The following is a 24,241-nucleotide window of genomic DNA, read 5'->3' on the forward strand; positions in this document are numbered from 1 at the left end:
AAAAATATAATGTCTGCATTTTAATCTTGTTCACATCAAGAAACAAGTCCTGAAATCAAAGTTGACCTGAATTCAACTTTTAGGAAACACCCCCCCCAAAATGGAGGGAAGGTATATCTCACACAATGGAAAATAAATATTTCAGGGAGTCAACAATGCGTACAAGGTCTGACTTAGAAAACGCAAATGGTCTGGTCAGCGTACTGTTCCATCAGGAGATGCCCACTGTTTCAGAGGCAGGGGTATAAAAAATGGTCCCAAGGCACCACCCTATGCTTGACTCTTTTCAAAGCTCAGGTTGATTTTTCTGAAGTGATTACTCAGGAAGATTGAAGAAATTCACAGAAAAAGAACTGTCCAGTGAAATCCACCAACCAGATTTTGATTATTCCTTCACTCTGAGCTTTTTTTGTGAGCTAAAATTATCTTCCAAATCACCAATTCTGCTTGTCTTCTTTTTAAGCAGGGAATGGGGCCAAACCCAGTGGTGCTCAGGGCTCTCTCCTGGCGAGTCAGGGATCCATATGGAGCCTGAGGATCGAACATTGCAAAGCAAGTGCCTGACCAACTGTACTGTCTCTCAGGACCCCAATCACCAATTTCTATAGGTGAAATTAGTTTACATGTCACTGATGTCAAGTATTACTTTGTTTTCACTCTCCTCTTGGCATCTTTATGTTTCTTCCGACAATCCTGGAGAAACAAAATATAAAACCTGCATTAAAAATAAGTGGAGATAATTTTCAAGGTCCTCAGTAGCTTTGTTTAAGGGTTATAGAAACAATGTTGCAAGTACTTAATGGAATAAAGAGCAATTAAATTTTATACTTCAAAAATGTTTACGACAGGGCGAAAGAAATAGTACAGCAGGTATGGTGCTTGCCTGAACACTGCTGACCTTGGTTCAATCCCAGGCACTGCAGGAGAGCTGGACTATTCCCAGCACATTGCCTCTGCAACACCCCTGGGAGTGCTGATGAGACCACATGTAGTGCTGGGGTCAGACCCAGGCCTCCTGCACGCAAAGCACATACTCTAGCCCATTTGGCTGTACTTAAAACTGGTTTTATTAACAGAAAAGGTAACACCAAAGCTATTTTGAGACAATCGATGTGGAGATAAAGCTACTTACCATCAGTAAGCTCTTTGTTCTAGCCTCCCAAGAACTCTGGCTAATATTATCTCCCACTCCTCTCCAGAATAAGTCAGACCCTTTCATTGGAAAAAATCAAAACAAATGAGGCAGTAAATTCCAAAATGTTCAAATATTCAAGTACTAGCATTGCTCGAGTTTTTAACATTGACGGACTGTTCTGTTTTTTTCAATTCATACTAATTCGAAATACAACCTTTTCTAAGAGGAAAATGTAGAATTGCTAAGATTTTACCGTCTATATACCTTATCATTGCATAACTGGGTTTCTGCTTGTGCCAGGTTTTAGGAAATGGATTCTTCCTCTGCCAAACACAGATGGCACCTGGTGCAGAGGGCCAAGAGGTCGGGAAGCCCGAGGGTGGGAAAATGCAGTAGCAGTCTCCAGGCCTGGGCTGTGCCTGGGGCCAGGTGAGGGCCAAGGGTCTGGAGTTCAGGGACAGAAGGCCACGGATTCCAATCACTGAGTGGAGCTGCTGGTCAGGGACACATAGCCCAGGCCCCGCTGCAGTGGGAGCAGCTCCTTTCTTTGCCCACCAGGGAATCTGGGATGAGTGAATTTTTCCCTTCTTGGGACCAGCCCTCAGGAAAAGGTCTTAAAAAAAATGCCTCTCTGAGGCATACCTGGGGCCATGGGACTAGGTTTGGAGCTACTGGGGATTATAATGGACCCGCCAATGTAGGTGGCAAGGACAGGCAGGTGGTCATTCAGTATCTAGTCAAGTTCACCAACATCTAACGTGGAGAGCCCCGGAAGAATACAGCTGGGTTGTACTGCGAACACCATCCCTTCCTTAGAAGGTGACCAGTTCAGCCCTACCAGCTGGGTGCTGGCACAGAAGCTGCTGCACCCGGGGCTACATTGTCACCTTGGGCGACAAGTTCAGTCCCACATGGACACCGGATTTAAGATCTCCAGTCACCTCACCCCGACCTCTGCAAAGGGATAATGCCAAAGTGATAGTACAGCAGCGAGGGTGCTTGCCTTGCATGGGGTCAACCTGGGATCAATCTCCAGCAACCACTATGTTGCCCTGAGCACTGCTAAAGTGACTCCTAAGTGTCGAACTGGGAGTAATCCCTGAGCAACACTGGGTATGTCCTCCTCCCAACCCTTCCCTACTCCCCTCTCCCTCAAAAAAAAAAAAAAAAAAGAAAAGAAAGTGATTATGTTTGTCTGGAAGAGAAAAAGGGAGTTAAGCAAGTATACTCAGTTTTCATAGAAATGTTTGCTGTAGTCTAGCTTCTAGAAAAAACTGTGTTTTGTTGATAATGAGGAGGGTTAAGAGTGGGATAGAGTGCTCCATGATCCCAAGCGTTACAGACATGCTTGAATCTAAGAGGGGCTAATACAAGGAACTGCACAGGGTCAACCATCGAGTCGTCTTTTGAATGTATGCTGTTCTATCAGGTGTGCAATAAATAGTGAGAGCTGAGTTGTTTATACCTGTCCTGTTTACACTTAATCGGAAACATGACTTACCCTGAAGTCGCTCATCAGTTTTGGAGAAAAAGAAAAATCTTATGGTTTCTTTCTCAGGAACTGACATTTCTCTGAATCGAGAGAAAAAGAGAAACAAACATTGACTGACTGGGTTTCAATATTTAAGGAGAAAGACTTACACTGAATATCATAGCAGAGAGGCAGTGTGGGGGTTCAGGTGCTTACCCTGTATGCAGTCAGCCCTGGTTTCATCCAGGATCCCTGAGCACCACTGTAGGAAGCCCCAAACTCAAAATATAAATATTTTAAACAAACTATCTTCAGATACATCTGCTTTGTTCTTTGTTCATTTGGTCCTGGTTAAAATAACTACCCTCTATTCATGGCTTCTTTACGCACATCTGATAAGAAACACTTTATTAAAATTTTTTTTTAAATTAAACCACCATTAGATTAAACAGTTACAAAGTTGTTCATGATTAAGTTTTTTTTTTTCTTTTTGGGTCACACCTGGCGATGCACAGGGGTTGCTCCTGGTTCTGCACTCAAGAATTACTCCTGGCAGTGCTCAGGGGACCATATGGGATGCTGGGAATCAAACCCGGATCAGCCGCGTACAAGGCAAAGTCGCTACCCACTGTGCTATCGCTCCCACCCCTCATGATTGAGTTTTGATCACACAATGTTCCAACACCTACTCCTTCACCAGTGTACATTTCCCACCAACAAGGTCCCCCATTTCCCTCCTTCCACCCCTCCATGCCCAGCCTGCCCCTATGATAAAAACACTTTAAGCCTCAACTCCACCCTCCTTGTCTCCAGAATTTCCCATTCAGTGACCACGTTCTTTCCCAGACCAGGGACTCCCAGGCCAGGCTGGCTTACCCTGGCAGAGGGCATCTCCACCCAATGCTTTCCAAATCTGATGGAAGAGGAAATATATTCACCATTTTAAAAAGGCTAAGCTAGAACATTTTTTTATTTTTGTTTTTGGGTCACACCGGGCGATGCACAGGGGCTGGCTCATGCACTCAGGAATTACTCGTGGCAGTGCTCGGGGGACCATATGGGATACTGGGAATCGAACCTGGGTTGGCCACGTACAAGGTAAAGGTCCTACCCGCTGTGCTATCACTCCAGCCCCTACGCTAGAACTTTTAAGCTTATCTGGGACCAGAGCGATAGTACAGTGGGTAGGGTACTTGCCTTGCACATCACTGACCTGGTTCCATTCCTGGAACCCCATATGGCCCTCCTCCAGTACCACCAGGAGTGACCCCTGAGTACAGAGTTAGGAGTAAGCCTTGAGCACCACTGAGTGTGGCTCCCAAATAAAACGAAGCAAGCATGCCCAAGTCCAATTTCCCAAGTACTCAGCTCTACCTGCAGATACTCACACAGCGCTGGGCTTCTCACCCTCCACATCCTCAGTTCCGTCCTCCTCTTCTGAACTGCTGCTGTCTTGAAACCGAGAGGCTCCCTGCCAGGCCACTTTCCCAGGTTTCACTGTTTCAATCCTGTATGTGTCTATATGGCATGATAACAACACGTGATCGTAAACCTGAACATGATCACTGGATTACTTGCCCTTGGTAAGTACAATCACTGAACTGCCAATTTCTTAATGCTCAAGTAGATACAATCTCTTTAGATTTTCAAATACTAAGAGAAGTTACAATCATAGTTTTGAGGATTGCTAGGGCGATCTCTAGGGCACAAGGAATACTGCAATATGGTCAAAGGCCTTAGAAGAGAAAATGTGCTTGCATGAGAAACCTAAAATATCAAATGGTAAGAGAAAGGATGTTCACGTGAGAAAGAAGCTGCCTCTACATTCTCAATTCCCCAAACCTCTTTCTAGAATGACTGAAAATGCTCCTGATAACATTTTCATGCCTATTTCTTACAACAGCAGAAGGCAGAAGGCAGCATTATTTTCTGGTTTGCTTTCATTAACAGCTAACTAAGTTTGTTCCCTTATGTGGCAAAGATAATTTTGTTATTGTTATTAATACATCTCTAGGCACTATACATTATTAACGTAGTTGAGGGAAAAAAAAAAGAGCCTTTTCTTCAGCATTAAATCATGACAATTCACAGAGACTTCAAAACTGTTGGATCGGAAAAAAGAGATGAAGAGAAGTCATACCTTTCTTTACTTCCTCGGTGTCTGAATCAAAGAAGGAGAATGTGAATCCTGTGGACTGCTCTGTCTCGCCTGTCAGCGCTGCGGGGTCCTGGCTGTCCTCAGCGCTCTCTCCATCAGCGCCTTCATTGCCGGGCGAGATCTCCTCTTTTTCACTGATATCTCTGGTACTTTGGAATATTTCTTTTAAATCCTTAGCAACGTTATAATACATTTCTTTAGACACCTCAGGTAGCTTTTCGGCTTCCTCTCTTTTTTTCTTCCGTTTTGCTTTACTGAATTGATAAATACAAACACGGGCATCACAAAGTCAGTCTGGAAAGGAGGTAAAGTGATATGCATGACCCCTGTTGGTAAACCACAACTGTAAACCACAGTGCAGAAAAAGAAAAAAGAGAAAGGAAAAAGTGTCTGTCAAAGAGGAAGGCAGTAGGCAAGAGGGAAACGGGGGACACTGGTGATGGATATTGGCAAAGGGACGGGTATTGGAGCTTTGAGACTGAAATTTAATCACGAATGACTGTAACTGTAATTCACAGTGATTCAATAAAAAAATAGAACTCGAAAGTCAGTCTGGGAATATCTTATGCTCTGAGTAAAGAAAAACACTGTGGTGGTTGGAGAGTTGGTGCAAGGGTAAGGCTTCAACTCCAGCACAGCAATTAGTCCCCTGAGCACTGACAGGAATAAGCCCTGAGCACTGTCAGGTGTGTGGCCCAGAAATAGACCCTCCTCCAAAAAAGGGTAAAAAGAAAAAAAAAAAACCCAAATAAATAAAACACCTTAACTGTAGGATAACACTGTTTTGTCCTTCCTCAGGAAGCTTAGATTGATCGGGTCACACCCATCCCAGAGCTCCCATTCTTTTGTTTATTTGTAACTACTTCTTTATGCTCTCTTCCCCAAACAGTTAATCAGCTTATTCCCCTAATCAGTTTCTGTTAATTTGTAAGGTCAGATCTTTCTAGGACACTGAACTTACATTGTAAGTTAATATTGCCTGTCTCCTCTCCTTCCATCTTTTGAATAGTTTACTTTAAAGCAATGTCCTTTTGTATAGACATAAGAAGACAATATTATGCTTCTGTAATATGGGATTTAATTGGCTTCGAACATTATTCATTTCCGGGCATCTGCTTTCTCAACTTAAGCCTCAGTTGCCCTCACTTCCTAGAGCCCCCAAAAGCACGGTCCCAACAAGGGACTGGATGGAACCAGGGCAAGTGGTAAGCTATGTGCTACCCTGGCATCAAGATGGGCCTGGCCAAAGCACCACAATTCTTAACTATAAGTAAAGAGCTGATCGTGACAAATGCTGTCATGATCCAAAAGTAAAGACAAGACTAGGCCCCTGCTAGGGATAGGAAAGACTAATTTGGCCTGAGCACCATAGTCTGAGATCGAGATGACCCTAGGAGAACAATTCTATAAGCTTAAGGCATATCTCTTACTGTGTCCATACAAAAAGATTAATATTATGAATGCCTATATGTTTGCTGGACAAGGAGAGGAGAAACACACCCGTAGGATTCCTGCTGAAAGCGAATCTGTCCTAGAGGCAGCATCCCGAGAGAAAGAACTTTACCCCTACTGATTGTGACCACACCTATGTGTAAGCCCAGCCCCTCATGGTTTGGGGATTTTTCTTTCTTTGGTTTTTGGTCACACCCGGCAATGCACAGGGGTTACTCCTGGCTCTGCGCTCAGGAATTACCCCTGGCGGTGCTCAGGAGACCATATGGGATGCTGGGAACCGAACCCGAGTCGGCCGCGTGCAAGGCAAACGCCCTACCCGCTGTGCTATTGCTCCAGCCCCATGGTTTGGGGATTCAACTAGACTGTAAGAGTGGGTTGGGGGAGAAGATCAGATTGAGATCCAGAGTCAGAGCCAGAAGGGAAAGAGGGGTTCCAGACTGGGGCCCGGGAGAGAAGGAGAGAAAAAAGACAGGAGTAAATGGGGATGAGAATGGAATTAACAGCATCTGATCAATCAACCGGCTTGGCCCTCATCTCCTCACCGTCTGCCCCAAGGTCCAGCCGCTCTGGCTGGGGGAGCGGCCAGGGTTCCCCCAGAACCTGAGCGGCCAGGGGAAAAGCCGTTTGGGCCACCCCCTGGCGCCCTCGGAGTTTTTTACACTTAACTTTAACTCCATCCTCACAATAACCATGAGAACCCACATAGAAAATTATTTATAAAGGAGATTTTTTTTTTCTCTTGATTTTGGGGCAAGAGCCAGCTGTCCTCAGGGCTTCCTCCTGGCTCTGTGCTCAGAAACTAATTCACATGATCCTTTCCTAAAAGAAGGTGATTTACCTTTCTTTTGGTTTATCATCTGTCTTTCGTTCATAGGTGGCATGGTCTTGCCTTGTTGGATCATAACGTATGACATCCCTATGTAAAAGAGATAAGTTGGAAGAGAAAACTCATTAATACCTGATGAGTGGCAAATTACAATCCAACATCACAATGATTTTAACAAGATGCAGTACCCAAGGAGAGTATTAGAATCTTTTTGGAAAGGATATTTAAAATCATCTAGTTTTGAATTATCATTGATCTTTTAAAATCTGGAATATTATTATAAGCATACTAGAATCTATACAGAAACATTGACAAACTACTGGTATTTGCATAAAACAACTCATTAGGAAAGCAGAAGTGGGTAAAGGCAGAGAATGTTGGTTATTAAGGAAGCTATATGATGGTATACAGGGTTTTTAGTTTTCTTTCTTGAGCCACACCTGGAAATGCTCAGGGGTTACTACTGGATCTGTACTCAGGAATCACTCCTGGGGGCCCAGGGGACCATGTGGGATGCTGGGGGTCGAATCCGGGATGGCTGCATGCAAGGCAAATGCCCTACATACTGTACTATCTCTCCAGTCTAGGAGTACAGGGTTTCAATATTAATATAGCACACTCTTTTCTTTTTTTGCTTTTTTGGGTCACACCCAGCAATGCTCAGGGGTTACTCCTGGCTCTGCACTCAGGAATTACTCCACGTGGTGCTGGGGGACCACATGGGATGCTGGGAATCAAACCCAGGTTGACCGAGTGCAAGGCAAATGTCCTACCCACTGTGCTATCGTTCCAGCCCAATATACCACACTCTTATGTTTAAAATTTTCCACTATGAACAGTAGCTTTTATCTTGTTTTGCCAGATTTTCAACTATTTAAACCACTGTACTTTTGTTTCATTCATGAAAGCAATACTACTAAAACATCTAAGTACATAAATACAGAATTAATTTAACATCAATCTCTTGATGCGATCTATTGGATCAAAAGCTATTATTTCTGTAAGGGTTTGACATGCATTGTCAACTGCCCTTCCTAAGCAGTTTAAAATGGCTCTTGTTAAAAAATGATGCAGTTTGCAGCAACATGTATGGAACTAGTATTATGTATTATGCTGAGTGAAGTCTGTTAGGAGGAAAAGGACAGGATGATCTCACTCATAGGTGTGATCTAGATACACAGCAAGGTATTAAGCAACAAGGGGCCAAAGGTAATATGAGAACTGATCCACAAAACTGAGATGGGTGTGTGTGGCCGGTCTGAAAGGGAGGGGGCTGTGGGGGTCCTTGGAGGAGGGATATGGGCATACTGTGCTGAGTGTGTTGTTGGGATTAGGTGCATGGGAAACCACCAAATAGTAGTCTTATCAGTCACAGAACCTTAATCAATAAAATGTAAACAAAAACAAAAAAAAGGACCCTTATTTTTTTTTTTTTTTTGCTTTTTTGGGTTACACCCGGCGATGCTCAGGGCTGACTCCTGGCTCTTCACTCAGGGGACTATATGGGATGCTGGGAATCGAAACCAGGTTGGCTGCATGCAAGGCAAACACCCTACCCACTGTGCTATAGGTCCCCCAAAAGCTCTTATTTTAAACCGATTGATTTCAAGAAGGCTATTAAAAAGGAATTTTTAAAAAAATAGCTCTTATTTTATGTCAAAAAAAAAAAAGAGGATTTATGGCAAAGGAAAAGAAAATGAGATGGAACAGAAATCATACTTAAATTTCTTAGCAGTCACCGAGCTTTTGCTTGTGGAATTGTTTAAGTTGATCTGTAGGACACTCTGCATAACATTCAGGGTTTTCAGTTTTTCTGCTGCAAGCTCTTCGTCCTCAGCAGATTTTCTTTCATTTACTTCTGAGAGGGAAACCAATAATTAGTAAATCTCTTGGGAATCATAACCTGAGCTATCTCATCAACAAATGGCTCACTCCCGTTGAATACCTCCAAAGGAGGACAGACTCAGAGAGAACATGCCCGGCGTGTCAGCTGCACTTGCACCCCCATGCACTCCGTGAGAGAGTTGGACACTTCTCTCTGGATCACACAGCCTCATGGTGGCCAACCCTGCCAGGTGGAAACCCTTCTTTCTCTCTTGCCGGGGTCAGAACAGGGAAAAGGTCCTGTTCCTTTGGTGGCCACTCTCAACTCTTGTCCTTCCCGGCAGTTTCATGAATTTAAACTGTCTCAAGGAATACGTACAAATTCAAGGCGGCCTGAACGACAGACAAGCTCCCTGACCCAGAGTCCTCGGGAATGAGGCAGTTTCTTGGCTCGTTTCACAACGATGACAGTCAGGGTCCCCTTGGGCAGCCCCAGCTCTGACGCCAGAGTCCTGTGGCACATGCAGCATTTACCTTCCTGCTCCTCTTCACTCTCACTTTCCAGAAATCGGGAATCCAGGCGAAATCGTTCGTCAGTGCCAAAGTGAGACTGTAAATTCATGAGCTGCAGACAGAGCAGACACATGAGAGAGAGCCACGGCCCCAGGAAACCGCTGCCGCTGGAGAACAAAGGCACAAGCTTTGCTTGTGCCTTCCACACCCTGAGACTGTCTACACTGACATCCGTATGACCTCAGCAGGGCACGAAGACACCAGTCTCAAAGGAACACCTGGCATTTGCAGGGGGGGGGAAGAGTCTGTCTGCAGAGACGGAGATGGGACAGTGTTCCTTCCAGTCTCTACTAACCTTTTGTCCTGCTTTGCCCTCAAACTGAGGTTTGATTCGGAACCTCTCCTCGTCATCCTCAGAGGCAGATTCTTCATCAGCGCTGCTGTCAAACAGCTTTCCTGAGGTTTTACCCAAAGCTTTCTGTGACAGGGTGGGGGTGGGGGAGAGAAGAAATATAAATGCTTATTAGTGACTGAGACAACCAACATTTTTTATTATGTAACATCCCCATTCACATTTCAGCAATAAAAAAAAAAAAGAAAAGAAAAATCTAATATAGCCTCCAGAAACAGGTGGGTGTAGTTCGAGGGAAATGCTCACGTTGGTGTTCCGTGCCTGGCAGCTTGGATGTAGGAGGAAAGGTTACTGTGTTAGGAAACATGTATGGGGGTTTTTCTGTTATTAATACTCCTTTGCTGAGGTTGTGCAGGAAAGGTTTATGTGGGAGAAAATCTCCAAGGCCCAGGTAGACTCTGCACGCATGGTCTGGGGCATCCTTTCCAGGTCTCACCCTGGTTCCCAGAATTTCACACTAAGCTTGGCAATCATGTGGAAGCTTTAGCAACTGCATGGGTGTATTGACAAATGTATGGGTGTCTTGGCAATCGTGTGGGTGTCTTGGTCTGCAACTTGCACAAATTCACCTGCACAAATGAAAGGAGGTGCACCTGACATTCTGCACTGCACTTACTTTCGCTGGCTCCTCTCCCGAATGGGCCTGCTTGGGAGGTGACGGGGCCTCTGCCATTTCACTTTCACTGTCAGACCCGAAGATGATGTGGCTTGGCTTGGCCTCGGCGGGACCATCCTAGAGCAGGGACAAAAGGATCACAGCAGCAGCATTCAAGGCCCATCCTTCCTCCACAGTCAGCCTGTGAAGGTGATGTCACTGTTAACTCCCGAGAGAGGAATTTGGGCCTGACCTTTCTCTCTGTCTCTTACTAGCGACCAAGTCCCTAAACTGAACTGCTTTCAGTCCTCCAGCACAACCTCCAAGAGGCTTCCTGAACTCCAGATTTGCCTTGTGTGACGGCTCTTCTCAGCAGAGTTTTCCTTGAAGAGGCTTTACCCAAAACTGTCTGTGACAAAGGGGGGGGTGGGGAACAGACTCCTTTTTTCATGGGTTGCGGTGGGGTTTGGGGCCACCGGCAATGCTCCGGGGTTACTCCTGGCTCTGCACTCAGGAATTACTCCTAACAGGGCTTTTTGGGGGACCATATGAAATGCTGGGAACCATATGGAATTCCAGGGACCAAACTCGAGTTGTCTGCATGCAAGGCAAGTACCTTACCTGCTGTACTCCTGCCCCAAGGAGGGGAAACTCTTCCTATAAAAGGTCAGAGATAGGGGCTGGAGAGATAGCACAGTGGGTAGGGTGTTTGCCTTGCATGCGGCCGACCCGGGTTCAACTCCCAGTATCCCATATGGTCCCCTGAGCACTGCCAGGAGTAACTCCTGAGTGCAGAGCCAGGAGTAATCCCTGTGTATTTCTAGGTGTGACCCAAAAAGCTAAAAAAAAAAAAAAAAAAAAAGGTCAGAGATAAAAACTCTAGGTTTTCATTTGGGGCAACCCAGAGGGAAGTGGAGGAGTTCCCCTCCCCGCCCCAATGGAGCCAGCCCCAGCAGCTGAAAACCTCCAGAGTTCAAGTGCCGCCCTGCTCAAGGCAGCTCTCCTCATGCTCGGACAAGCCTCACCCTGATTGAACCTATTCCTGAACCGTGCAACCTCATTTAAGGCTGGGCGACATCTCATACTTTACACCAACAATATACCAAGAGTAGCACATCATATTTGATTGGATTCAAAGTAGAAGGCAACCAACATTAGAAGAAAATACATTTATACAGATATATACATAAGCACACAAAGCTCAACCTTTAACAACATGTTACTAATCTCTTACAGAAGGGCTTAATGGCTCCTGGGTGAAATACAACAATCTTCACACACTGTCCTCTAAGAAACCTTTTCTACCTCATTTTTAGTGGATTATTCTTAATAAGAAATATAAAATAAATTATTTTCGTTCTGCCTGGGGAGAAGGGTTTGGGGTTCAGGATGGAAATATGGTGGTGGGAAGGTATAATGGTGATGGGACTGATGTTCGAATATTAAATGTAATCAAATATTGTGAAAAATTTGATTAAAAATAAGAGTTAAAAAAAACACAACAACAACCAAAAAACCCTCTAGGTTTGGGGGTCTGGAGGGATAGCATAGCAGGTAGTGCATTTGCCTTGCATACAGCAGATCCAGGTTTGATCCCTGGCATCCCAAATGGTCCCCGGAGCCCCACCAGAAGTGATTCCTGAGTACAGAGTCAGGAGAAACACCTGAGCATCACTGGTTATGGCCTCAAAGTCAAACAAAAATTTAGGTTTTGCCTGTCTTTTCTCCCTTTCTTCTTAAACAACCTCTTAAAAATAAAAAATCCACTTTGAGCTTGGCAGCTGCCCCAAAGTAAGGGTGAACTGGTTTGCAAGCTGCACTTTACCAAGACCCACTTGCATTAACTGCTGCATAACTAATCCTTGTACCCCGAAGGCTCCTGTCTCTACAGCCTGGACAATACAGTCCAGCGTCAGCAGCCTTTTGCTCACTAGTACCTCTAACCTCCTTGCCTGTATTTTGGTCACAATGACAGCTCTGAGGGTTCTCATTTAATCCATACACTAAAAATCTACTCACCAAATTGGCCAGGGCATCATGAACCAGCTTCTTTTGTGCTTCCTTCGCCTTCTGCCTTGCCTCCAAGGCTGCTAAGCGCTTTTGGTTATCTTCAGCCTGCTTATCTGTGGCACTAACATCTGGTGAGTGAGTAGCACAAGGCAAGGAATCAGTTTTGCTTTCCTGAGTGTCTCTCTTGCAAGTGCGCGATGGTGATTTCTCAGGGGCTGTGCAGTTGTTTAGACGATGGGTTTTTTCAGAGCGTCCGCCTATCTCTGCAGTCCTCTGGCAACAACCTTTATCAGAGCCAGGCCTAGGAGTTTTTGCGCCAGAACTTAAAGATTTCCTATTGGCCTGTGGACCAGCAGCAGGGCTATCTGTTCCCTTTACTGGGCAGCTAGAGGACACCGTCTTAACACTCAGGCTCTGAGACATGGACTGTCTCTTTAGAGGCCGAGCATGGTCTGGGTCATTTGCCTTCTTCGTCTGTTGGAAAGGAGCGAGACTGCTTGATAAGCCATTAGCAGATGAAGATACTCTTTCCAAGGGAATGTCGCTTGGACTCTCCAGCTTCAAAGAATTTGCGTCTTTATTAATACCACTGTTTATGGCAACACTCTCTTTTAAAGATTTATTTTCTGAGTGCTTTTCATAGAGACAGCCGATTCCCTTAAAAGCCTGGAATTTTGGCTTGAAATTGTTTTCCTTTGGCTTTTGAACTGCATAGCTGTTCTCTTCTTCTAAAAGGGAAGCCACAATTTCCTCAGGATTCACACACCGTTGGCCTCTGCGGCCACCACTGGGAGCCTTTGGGCCTTTGGAAGGTCTGCTAAGTGTGGTGGTAGTTTCCTGGCTGTAGCCCTGAGCATTCTCTCTTGGAGTTTCCGAGTCCCTGCCCGCCAACTCTTCCAAATCAGCCAAAGTGAGATTCACACGGAGACAGTTTTTCATCATAGCGTCATACTCCTCCTCACCTGCGGATGGTTCTGATTCTGATTTAGAATCAGTGACGTCACTGCCACTGCAGATGGACGGAGACTCACAAGCAGGAAGCTTACCTCCTTGACTGAAGGCCTGCGCTATGCTGTTGTTTTTCTTTTGGACTTTACTATGGTGGTCAGAAAGCTCACACTCTTTTGAATAATTTTTCTTTTTATCACTTTTAACCTTCCCAGCAGTTTTTTTCATTGCGATGATTTCGTCTGTATCACCTGAATCATAGTCGCAATCACTTGCCTTACCGTTATCATCACAATCATCATTTCTGATGCCTAAACCTGTGGAAGAACCACGGTTCTGAATATCTGATTTGAAATCATCCTTTACAACTTCAAAGGAATCATTTTTAGATTCATCTGCATAGGACTTCATAGTTCTTGTCAAGTTTTGCTCTTTTGCAATCATTAGTCTTAATTCATCCTCAGAATCGGTATCATCAGACATATGATTCCTGTTACCAGGCATTTCCAAGCCAGAATTCACAAGAAATAGATTTTTAGTTTTCTTCTGAGTATTATTAGTACATGAGATCTGGGGTGATGGAGAAGTAACGGAACCATTAAGTGTTTTCTGTGTGGTTTTTTGCTGTACAAAATGTGAACTCTTTGTTAGCAAACCAGACTGTGGTCTCAAAGTTGTAAATCCATTGGAAACTTCAGCCTTCTGTGTTTTTAGTATCTTCCTGGGAGGGCTGTGAAAGTCAGAGAACTCTCCTCGCCGTTTCTTACTCATTGGATCATCTCCTCCTTCCATTTCCCAAGTAAGGTTGGATACCGGTACAGTGTTTGTGAAATCTTCCCCTATCTTCTTTAAATTGTGGCAGTATTTTGATGGATCATACTTGATGATGTTACTCAAGTCAAGGTACATGCTCACACAAAAAGGCACTAAGTTTTAGGAAAGTGTGTGTCTAGAGTGAAGTAAAAGGAGCAATAAGTCAATCTTAAGCAAATCATTTACCTTATCATCATTCTGCAGGATCCTTTCAAATAAGACTTCACCAGGTGACCATAAGGTCTTTCGAATGCAACTTTGAAGTGAAAGCCAAGCACTATCATAGTCAAATGGCAGGAGTGATCTAAGTTGTGTGTGTGGTTATTGCAAGCGAACAAATTCAAATTAACTTTAAGGCATAGAGGACCTAAATCTGTTTTCTGTCACTTTGGGATCTCTCTCTCTCTCTCTCTCTCTCTCTCTCTTGCTTTTTGGGTCATACCCAGCGATGCTCAGGGGCTACTCCTGGTTCTGCCCTCAGAAATACTTTTGGTGCTCAGGGGACCATATGGGATGCCAGTGATCAAAGCCAGGGTGGCCGTAAGCAAGGCAACACACCCTACCCACTGTATTATTGCTCCAGTCCTCACTCAAGATACTTAGGCACTGAAAAAATAATGTGCATCAGAGTACTGAGGGAAGCCCAGGACTGGAACACATGTCTCTCCTAACTTAGTACTAGCTACTTCACATTCTACTTGTTCACTGGAGAACATTTTACAGATCCTCAATAGCTACAAATTATTTGCTTGACCTTTTCTTTTTTTTTTATTGCTGACAGTATTAAGAAAGATACAACTTAAAGTCAATAAACTATGTGGGTCACAGCTATACGACAATGGGTAGTGTGCCTGCCTTGCAAATGGCTGAGCAGGTTTGATCCCTGGCATCCATGGTCCCTCGATTCCACCAGAGTGATCCCAAGCACAGCCAGGTATGGCTCAAAAGCAAACAGAGAAACAAACAAAAAGTCAATAGGCCATGAAGATAAGAGACACTTATTGATTGCCTAAAATTTATCATCCAGCAAGTTGCTTTTACTTAGCAGTTATGAAAAAGCCCTTAGCTCATGTAATAAAGACTAAACATACCAATTATGAGAGTTGTGAGTTCGGTTATTAGCATCATCCTCTATTTTAATGCCCTAGTCTCTGCCATCAGTGGCTGCCACTGGTGGGAAGCCAGAAGGTGGCTTCTAACTTCTGAGCTATTAACAAAGAGAATGAAGCAGCAGCTGTAGCCTGTGCTCTTAGGGCATGCAGGGTAGGTGTAGTTTGCTACTTATCTTTGGAAAATTGTCACTAGCTTCTTGTTCCTTTATTGATGTATTTGGTTTAGGAGCCATATCCAGCCATGTTCAGGGGTTATTCCTGGCTCTGCACTCAGTGATCACTGCTGGCAGGGTGTATGGAACCATATGGGATTCTGGGGAATGAACCCAGGTCAGTCGCATGTAAGGCAAGCGCCTCACACACTGAACTATTGCTGTAACCACTGCATAAATTCTATCTCATGTCTGAAACATCCAGGCTAGCTGTGTATCTCTGACTTACATATAGGACAAGAGCTGACGCATACACCAAATTCATCCTGTGCCCAGACACTGAGACAACATCTAGAAATCCAAGGCATTCCACAATCTAACCTTACTTCTTCAGTGGAAAAGGTATCAGAATTCCTTCCTTCTGGATTTCAGTTACTCCATCAATTTCCTGCCTCTCTATAGACGATCTGCTCTTTGCTTCTTCCCTGTACTTCTTCCTGCCACTTTTCTATGAATGTGAAATGGTCTCCATTCCCAGTTCTCCCAAAGCCTTCTACAAATCCTGGGGTTGCAATTTGAGTTTATCAAAAACTACATTCAAGCATAAGCCATGGATGGTATGCTTTGGTATCGGAATGCTAATCCCTGTTCTCTTATCCTCTAAAGCTATGTCAAATAAAAATGGATAAACATTTTAGGAAGTGAAAATGCTTCTGTGACAGTCAACATTTATGTTATGTAAGAAACCTCACAAAGATTTCTTATCTCGTTCTCTAATTACTTTACACACACACACACACACACACACACACACACACGTAGGTAGGCCTGATGGTGCCTAGAAATTTGGGAACATGAAAACTGCAAACAAACACTGAAGAATTTTACCTAAAAGAGGTAGAGCAATTCTAAATGGAAGAAGTAAATGGACGAAGTATCATTCACAGTGATTAACAGTTACCCCAAGAGGGCAATGACAAAGGATATTTTACGTTTTTGTTGATTCTTTAGATGAAGGATAGGTAAGACTCGTCCAAATTTACTCACAACCCAATTCTAAAAGAAAAATAATTACATAAGTATTTATACATACATGTACATAAAGTATAATGGACGACAAAGATTAATCACATTGTAAAATTTGAAGAAAACACTGAGCTTACCACGCACCATAACTGTCAGGGTTATTTTTTTTTTTTTTTTGACAATTTAACGTGAGTTTCAAATATAAGGAAGGAAAAAGGAAAACCTGGGCAACTATCGATCCCTTCTAACCCAGGTAGAATGTTTCACAAAAACCACCATAAGCTGGGTCGGGGAAGGTAGCCGAGAGGCCTCATGTGCAAACTCTGTATGCAGGAGGCCCTGGTTGCATCCCCGGGACCGGGTCCACTGGGTAGGACCCCAAACTCCCTCCACCTCTGCAAAAAGCCAAATCCAAACTGAACCACCAGCTGTTAGAAAAAGAAAATTTGAATCAGTATATTCTTCTCACTCCTTAGACTCTTTGGGGTACAACCCACTTGGGTTTTGACATCTCCTTCGCTAAAATGGGGCACAAACATGTCTACCCAAGACCTTAAAGAACATAAAGCAGCACCTAAGTCAACTGCTTCAAAGCAAGGGGGAAAGCAGTAACTCCTGTCGTGATGCTCACAGGAGGAGGTCCCAGGTCCTGGTGAGCCAGGCCAGTGGGGGTGACTCACTTTGTGCCCTGGAACTTCTGTCCCTGGGACTCCCTTCCCTTGGAAGTCCATGCTGGCCCTCTTTTCCAGTAAGCTGCTCTTGCCTCGTGCTGATTCTTCATTTTTGGCTTTTGCTTCTTCTCTCTCTTGGGCCAATCTGTCGCAAAAAGAAAAACATATTTAAAAAAATAAAAAAAGTCAAACCAACTAGATACCAAATTTGGTGTGTGTGATTCTATTTCGTTTTAGTACTAGAAAACTTAGGTTTCTCTATTTTTGCCCTTTCAACTTACTTACTGTGGGCATTTTAACCCATCCTCGATCTCTTTGCTCTTCCCCTGGAAAAGCTATTTTACAAAGACCACTTTTTGCAAGTCTTGATTAATTCTACCTACTGGGGAAGATGCCCTCTTACCCTTCCAGTTAAGCTCCCCAGTCTCTTTCTTCAGGCTTGGCCCCCTGCGCTGACATCTTGCCTTCTGCGTCATGCGCCCTCTTGTAGAGCAGCCAGCAACCTCTGCTCTTCAGGCCAAATTCACCGCTACACAGTGTTTCAACACAGCAGTGCTGTGTGCCTGACTGTCGAATCACGCCTGGAGTCCCCATGCTTGCACATGGCAACCGTTTAAGTGCCACCAAGGTCACGTAACCACTGCTCATGAGCAAGGCCACATTGCCTCCAGCTTGGGAGAAGAACAAAATGCAACCTCGCTTCTCTCACAAGACTTCGCTCTTCAAACAGGACTCTGGTATGCTCTTTTGCATTTGTTTGAGATGTTATTTTTCAGCATCATTTCCTTGGTAGGGAACATTCTGATCAATTCTGATTGCTACATCTACACATTCCTGAAAAATTTCCAAATCTGAAAGCTCCCAAACTCACATCTCTTCTCCCTGTGAATACCGTTTTTTTTTGCTTTTTGGGTCACACCTGGCGATGCACAGGGGCTACTCCTGGCTCTGCACTCAGGAATTAACCCTGGCGGTGCTCAGGGGACCATGTGGGATGCTGGGAATTGAACCCGGGTCGGCCGCGTGCAAGGCGAACGCCCTACCCGCTGTGCTATTGCTCCAGCCCCTGTGAATACTTTAGGGTCTTAAAATGCTATGATTTGTTTCCCTGTCTTGTTCTTTTTTTTTTTTGGGGGGGGGGGGGGCACCTGGCAATGCTCAGGGATCACTCCTGGTGGGCTTGGGAGACCATACGGTGTGCCAGGGATTGAACCTGGGTTGGCTGCATGCAAGGCAAGCTCCCTATCTGCTGGACTATTACTCCAGTTGATAAGGGCATGATCTATTATTGCCACAAAAGGTTATGTTAAGTGGCTGGAGTGATAGCACAGCGGATAGGGCATTTGCCTTGCACACGGCCAACCCGGGTTCGATTCCCAGCATGCCATATGGTCCCCCGAGCACCGCCAGGAGTAATTCCTGAGTGCATGAGCCAGGAGTAACCCCTGTGCATCGCCGGGTGTGACCCAAAAAGCAAAAAGCAAAAAGCAAAAAAAAAAAAAAAAAAAAAAAATCAGTCAATATAAATAAATAAAATTAAAAAAAAAAAGGTCATGTTAAAATAGATGAAGTTACTTATATATATATATTAAACCAGTGAACTTCAACCACTGGTCCACTGACTAGCACTTATACACAGGTCTTGCAAGGCTGGAAACCATGGGTCTGCCACTTTGGTTAGGATTGCTGGACCAGTATGCAAGGCAGATTCCAGTCTGCAGCTGCACGAGCAATGCTGGCATAAACTACACATATACAAGTTCATGAACTCTTTTTCAGTGGGCTCTGTAGTTCACTCTGTATTACTAGCTAGTTGTAAATTACTTAAATGACTGTATAGGGCAAGAAAGAGTACTCAGAGTCACGGACGCATGCCTTCTCTGTATAAATCCAATCCCTGGCATGGCACAGTGCATGTACTGTTGGGAGGAGCCTGGGCAGTCCCTGAGCATTGCTAGGGAGGCCCTGCTGGCGTCCAGCAGTGCTGGGCTTGAGGTCAACCTCCTAACTCAGTTGGCAAAGTACCATCAGGAGTTGTCCTGGCCCTCCCTGAGCATTGCTCGGGAGTGCCCACCAACCCACAAACTTTCAATATAAGCAGGTCTTAAATCCTTGCAGCTTCTTACCTGTGCAAAAAACTTTCTTTTGCTAGTTGAATTTGCAATGTTCCACCTTTCCATTTGGTTTTGTTTAAGACAGACATACCTATAAAATAAAGGACTATTACCCAACCACAGAACGATACAAAAATCATTTCAATTTTCTTTTTAAGTACATATTATCAAGAAAAGCAAACCTATTGATCACCAAGTGACAGAAAAACTGTAATAAAAACACTGAGACAAGAGGAGAGAAGGCTTAAGTTCTGGTCTTTACCTAGACCATGTGCCAAGGGAATCTTTATAGTCCCTACATCTGTTACTAGAAGACACGAGTAAGATAAATACACTGACTGTGAAATCAATCATACACCTATAAATGAAAGCCAGGAATCTCTGGAGGGTGCTGACAACTATTGAATTTTTCACTGCTACAACCCACACAAACTTATGACAGATTAATGCAAGCTGCACGTTTTTATTACTATTGCATATTAACTATCACCCTGTAACTTGCTGTAAGTGATAAAACTGTTTAAACTAGGGGTCAGAGATAGTAGAGAGGCTTTGGCACTTGCCTTGTACGTGCCTGATCAGAGTTTGATCCCTGGCACCCCATAAGGTTACCAATCCCACCAGGAATAAGCCCTGAGCACTGTTTGGTGTTACAAAAACAAACCACCCACAAAAAAATTTAAAAAAGGAGGAAAGAAACAAAGAAAATCAACTCTGATGCTAGCTCATTTTTCAGTGCATCTGCTATCATCTTAATATTAACCACACACAAACAAGTTTCGTTAGTATTATAGTAAGACAAAGGTCTTACTCAACTTAATTTTTATGATAGATTTAGGCAAGCAATATCTTTGTTATACATCAAATAAGTGATCTGGGGTTTAGACATCTAAATAACTTGTCTCAGGTCACACAGAGCTGATAAGGGTTATTTTTTGTTTGGTGCCGAGGATTGAACCAAGGCCTCACACATGTGACATGCAAGCATGCACTCTATCACAGAGCTCTATCCCCCTCCCGGAAGTCCTATCTTATTTACTTGTCCAGTTTCTGCAAATGAAACTACAAAAGGCCCACAATCTTTTTGCAATCTGCATGTTCCCCTTTTGGCATCTACTGATGCTTCCACATCCAAATAACTAACTCCATTAGTACATCGATGGCTCTACAGATGATTTCTCTGTCTTTACATCAGGCCTTCACTTTATTAAACTTGACTGTAGAGATTTTATAAATGCAAGGATATGGGCTTAGGCATGCTCTAAAACCTTCCCCTTCAATGACAAAGAATCATCTGTTTAAGACAAAGTGGCTAAGGTACTTGCATTGCATACAACTGATCCCAGTTTGATCCCTGTACAACAAAAAGTTCCCAAGCACCTGGAGGAGTGATCCCCCTGTGTACAAAAGTCAGGAGTAAGTACTGAGCACTGCTGGGTGTGGTCCAAAACCAAAAAAAGAAAAAAGGGACATAAAAAGGGACATTGGGAAGACGTGGAAGAGGGGATTAACAAGCAAAATTTTCATATGAAAGTTTTGTCCCTTATCCAAAATATTGGAGAATTACATTTTCCACAAACTACTACCAACGTACTACAACTTATCCACTGATACCAAATGCTATGGACCTAAGGGCGCTTAGTCAGAGGATCATAGCATTCTCCTTAAATATGGTTTTCCCTTGGTTTTTTTTTTTTTTTTTTTACTTTCTGGGTCACACCTGGCAATGCACAGGGGTTACTCCTGGCTCTGCACTCAGGAATTACCCCTGGCGGTGCTCAGGGGGCCATATGGGATGCTGGGAATCGAACCTGGGTCGTCCGCATGCAAGGCAAATGCCCTACCTGCTAAGCTATCGCTCCAGCCCTGCCTTGGGTTACTTTTAAGTAGCTGCTTGAGGGCCTAGGATATGGCTTAGTAGCAGAGTTCATGCTTTGCATATGTGATGCCCTGGGGCTGATACCAGGCACCACAAAAATGAAGAAATAAAAAAGTGGTTGTTGAGGTTCAGAATTAAAAATCACTGTGGTAGGCACTGGTGTGTGGTTCAGGACTCTCAATTCTGCCTGGTGAGTGTGATCCCCAGTGCTGTTCCGCGGGTGGAGTGTGATCAGCAACATCAAGTCAGAGCTTTGGTGCAATAAAATGGGTACACTTGTAGGGACGGAAGCAATAGTACGGCAGGGAGAATGCTTGCCTTGCATGCGGCCTACCTGGACTTGATCCCTGACATCCCATATGGCCCCGAGCACTGCCAGAAGTGATTCCTGAGTGCAGAGCCAGGAGTTACCCCCGAGCAATACCAGGTGTACCCTCTACCCCCAATCAAAATGGTCATCAAGTATGAGAGCACTGCAACCAGTGTGCAGCTCATCATAGTCAAGGGAAGGAAAGGGGAAATAATTTACTTAAATAAATAAAATCAAAGTTAGGTCAAATAACAAAATGACATGAATCAATAGATTATACAGATTATACGAACAACATTCAGTGCACTTACACTTTTTCAGGTCTGCTTCTGCAACTCTGATGTTGATATATGCAAAGACTTTCTGTGGGTTTCCTAAAATATAAATGAGTGCATGTTAGATCTTATCTGGAAAAAAAAAAAGCATAAAATAAAGCTTTTAGAGTTCAAAAATCTCTTTGAAACTAAATTTTTCGTAGGCCAAAAAAAGTCCTATTTATTTTTAAGAACATATAAAATTCGGATTTTTCTTTCTAGGCATGATTGTCAAAATATTCCGAGGGGAAAAAAAATTTAAAAAAATAATTCAAGTATTGAATCCACGCTCCACACTCTGGTGTCGAATTGGTGTTCTCAGCAGGTTCCAGGTAATTCAAGTGTCAGAGAGAATAACTGAGGATGCTTTTAACAACCATCTGGGCAAGAAGGTCTGTTTTAAGTGCAACGTGAATGACACCATCGAGGAACTTAAGCTGACTGACGCCCAGACTGGCACCTGTTGGAAAGGACTTCATTGAAGAAGTGGTACATGGTTTTCAAGGGCCATATGGCGCCGAGGACTATGAAATCCATGATGGGATGAACTTGGAGCTTTATTACCAATAGAGCATAATTTCATCCCCCTGGCGCACCCCTTTCTCCCACACTTGGTCTCCCTTGCTGGTTTGGCTGCCTGTTTTAAAAACAAAAACAGAAACAAAAACCCGTGGCAATCAAAATTCAAAAGCTGCAAAAAAAGCTGAAAAAAGAAAACCAATAGAAATAATTCAATTTTATGTGTATAATAGTCTATTTAGAAGAGTATGTCATGAAGAGTAGAATCTGAAAATGAATAAAAATGACACATTTCAGAAATCAGATACTTGCCTGGGGCCAAAGTACAGTGTCTTCCTTGCATGCAGCTGACCTGGGTTTGATTCCCAGCCATGCCAGGAGCGATCCCTGAGTGCAGAGCCAGGAGTAAGCACTGCCAAGTGTGGCTCATACCTCCTTCCTTTCCCCCAATCGGTTGGAAATTAAAAATTTATTTCACTTCAGAATCATCCATAAGAGACCTCTAGGTCACAGGGTAGGGTATGTTCTGTGAAGGCTGAACTGAGCTATACCCACCCTTATCTATCCTCAAGACTATGGATTTTACCTTGGTCATCCTTGCGTGTAATGATCTCCACATCAGAAACTTCTCCGAATCTGCCAAACTGTTGTTGGAGGTCAGCTTCAGAAATGTTGTGGCCGAGGCCGCCTACATAGAGGCGCTTCAGTTCGCTGCTGGCTTTCATGAAGGCTGGCCTATATTCAGCAGGGGGGGCCGAAACAATCTTCTATCTAAAGAGGAGAGTTTTTTTCCATTAGTTCTTCTCGATTCAAACAAACCCTCATTATTTATTTCTTTATTTTAAAATTATCTATTTTTGGTTTTTGGGTCACACCCAGCGATGCACAGGGGTTACTCCTGGGTTTGCACTCAGGAATTACTCCTGGCGGTGCCTCGGGGACCATATGGGATGCTGGGAATCGATCTCGGGTTAGCTGCATGCAAGGCAAACACCCTACCTGCTGTACTATTACTCCAGCCCAAACCCTGATGTCTTAAACCTATTTTTGTTCTCCTTTAACAAATAAGAAAACAGAGGCTAAGAAAATGTAGCAACTTGTTCCAGATCACAACTGTGACATTTCAGAGCTGGAATTCAAATCTACCTCTTGTATCAGAAGATGGCCCAAAGGACTGGGTGCATGCTTTGAACATAAGAATCTGAACCCCAGCTCAGTCCTGGCACTGCACAGTTCTATTGCCAGTGGCTCGGACAAATGGGGAGCAAGACACAGAGGTTCAATTCAAGACAAGTGTGTTTCCCACCTGCCTGGAAATGGGAAATGCTTGGATTAGATCAAGAAGCCCTAACCTCAGCACAGGCATTCTAGCTTTGTCTTCTTTCCCCACAGAAATGAATTTCAGGAGGAGGTAAAATAGTGAAGCAAGACAGTTTATTTATTTTTTTGCTTTTTGGGTCACACCCGGAAATGCACAGGTTCTGCACTCAGGAATGACTCCTGGTGGTACTGGGGAACCATATGGAATGCTGGGAATCGAACCCAGGTCAGCTGCGTGCAAAGCAAATGCCGTACCCGCTATGCTATCACTCCAGCTCCAAGACAGGTTTTTTTTTTTTCTTGGCCGACCTGAGTTCGATTCCTCCGTCCCTCTTGGAGAGCCCGGCAAGCTACCGAGAGTATTCGATATGCCAGACACAGTAACAACAAAGTCTCCAATGGAGACTTTACTGGGCCCGCTCGAGCAAATCGATGATCAACAGGAGGGCCTTTACTTACTTACTTTTACTACCACTGGCGGTGCTCAGGGGACCATATGGGATGCTCGAACCCAGGTCAGCTGTGTGCAAGGCAAATACTCTATCCACTGTGCTATTGGTCCAGCCCCAAGACAGCTTTTATTGAATGAAACTTACTTAAGAGAGCCATGAGGGGAGAGAAAGAGAAGTACCTGTCAAGAGATAACATGAGTTCTTCTGCGTGG

At 44.0% G+C, this 24,241-nt stretch overlaps 1 protein-coding gene across 2 annotated transcripts; it reads right to left on the reverse strand.

The window, feature by feature from the left end:
* Positions 1-34: 34 nt before the first annotated feature.
* On the reverse strand, positions 35-23,019 carry NOL8 (nucleolar protein 8). Of its 2 annotated transcripts, none has more exons than XM_056127781.1 (16): positions 22,844-23,019; positions 21,736-21,798; positions 19,248-19,326; positions 17,131-17,266; positions 16,403-16,480; positions 12,409-14,226; positions 10,411-10,527; positions 9,738-9,860; positions 9,404-9,494; positions 8,765-8,900; positions 7,058-7,135; positions 4,747-5,018; positions 3,995-4,124; positions 2,637-2,707; positions 1,133-1,212; positions 35-693 (listed from the first exon to the last, which is right to left on the reverse strand). In XM_056127781.1, the coding sequence occupies exons 1-16, from the start codon at positions 22,980-22,982 to the stop codon at positions 643-645; spliced, it is 3,462 nt and encodes a 1,153-aa protein (XP_055983756.1). In that variant the 5' UTR covers positions 22,983-23,019; the 3' UTR covers positions 35-642. The 2 variants fall into 2 exon arrangements, with proteins under 2 accessions (XP_055983756.1, XP_055983755.1); XM_056127780.1 differs by having other exon boundaries at positions 8,765-8,903; positions 22,844-23,017.
* Between the last annotated feature and the right edge of the window lie 1,222 nt (positions 23,020-24,241).

The sequence above is a fragment of the Sorex fumeus genome, unplaced genomic scaffold (assembly GCF_029834395.1).
Source record: "Sorex fumeus unplaced genomic scaffold, SorFum_2.1 ptg000063l, whole genome shotgun sequence".
NCBI classification, from domain to species: domain Eukaryota; kingdom Metazoa; phylum Chordata; class Mammalia; order Eulipotyphla; family Soricidae; genus Sorex; species Sorex fumeus.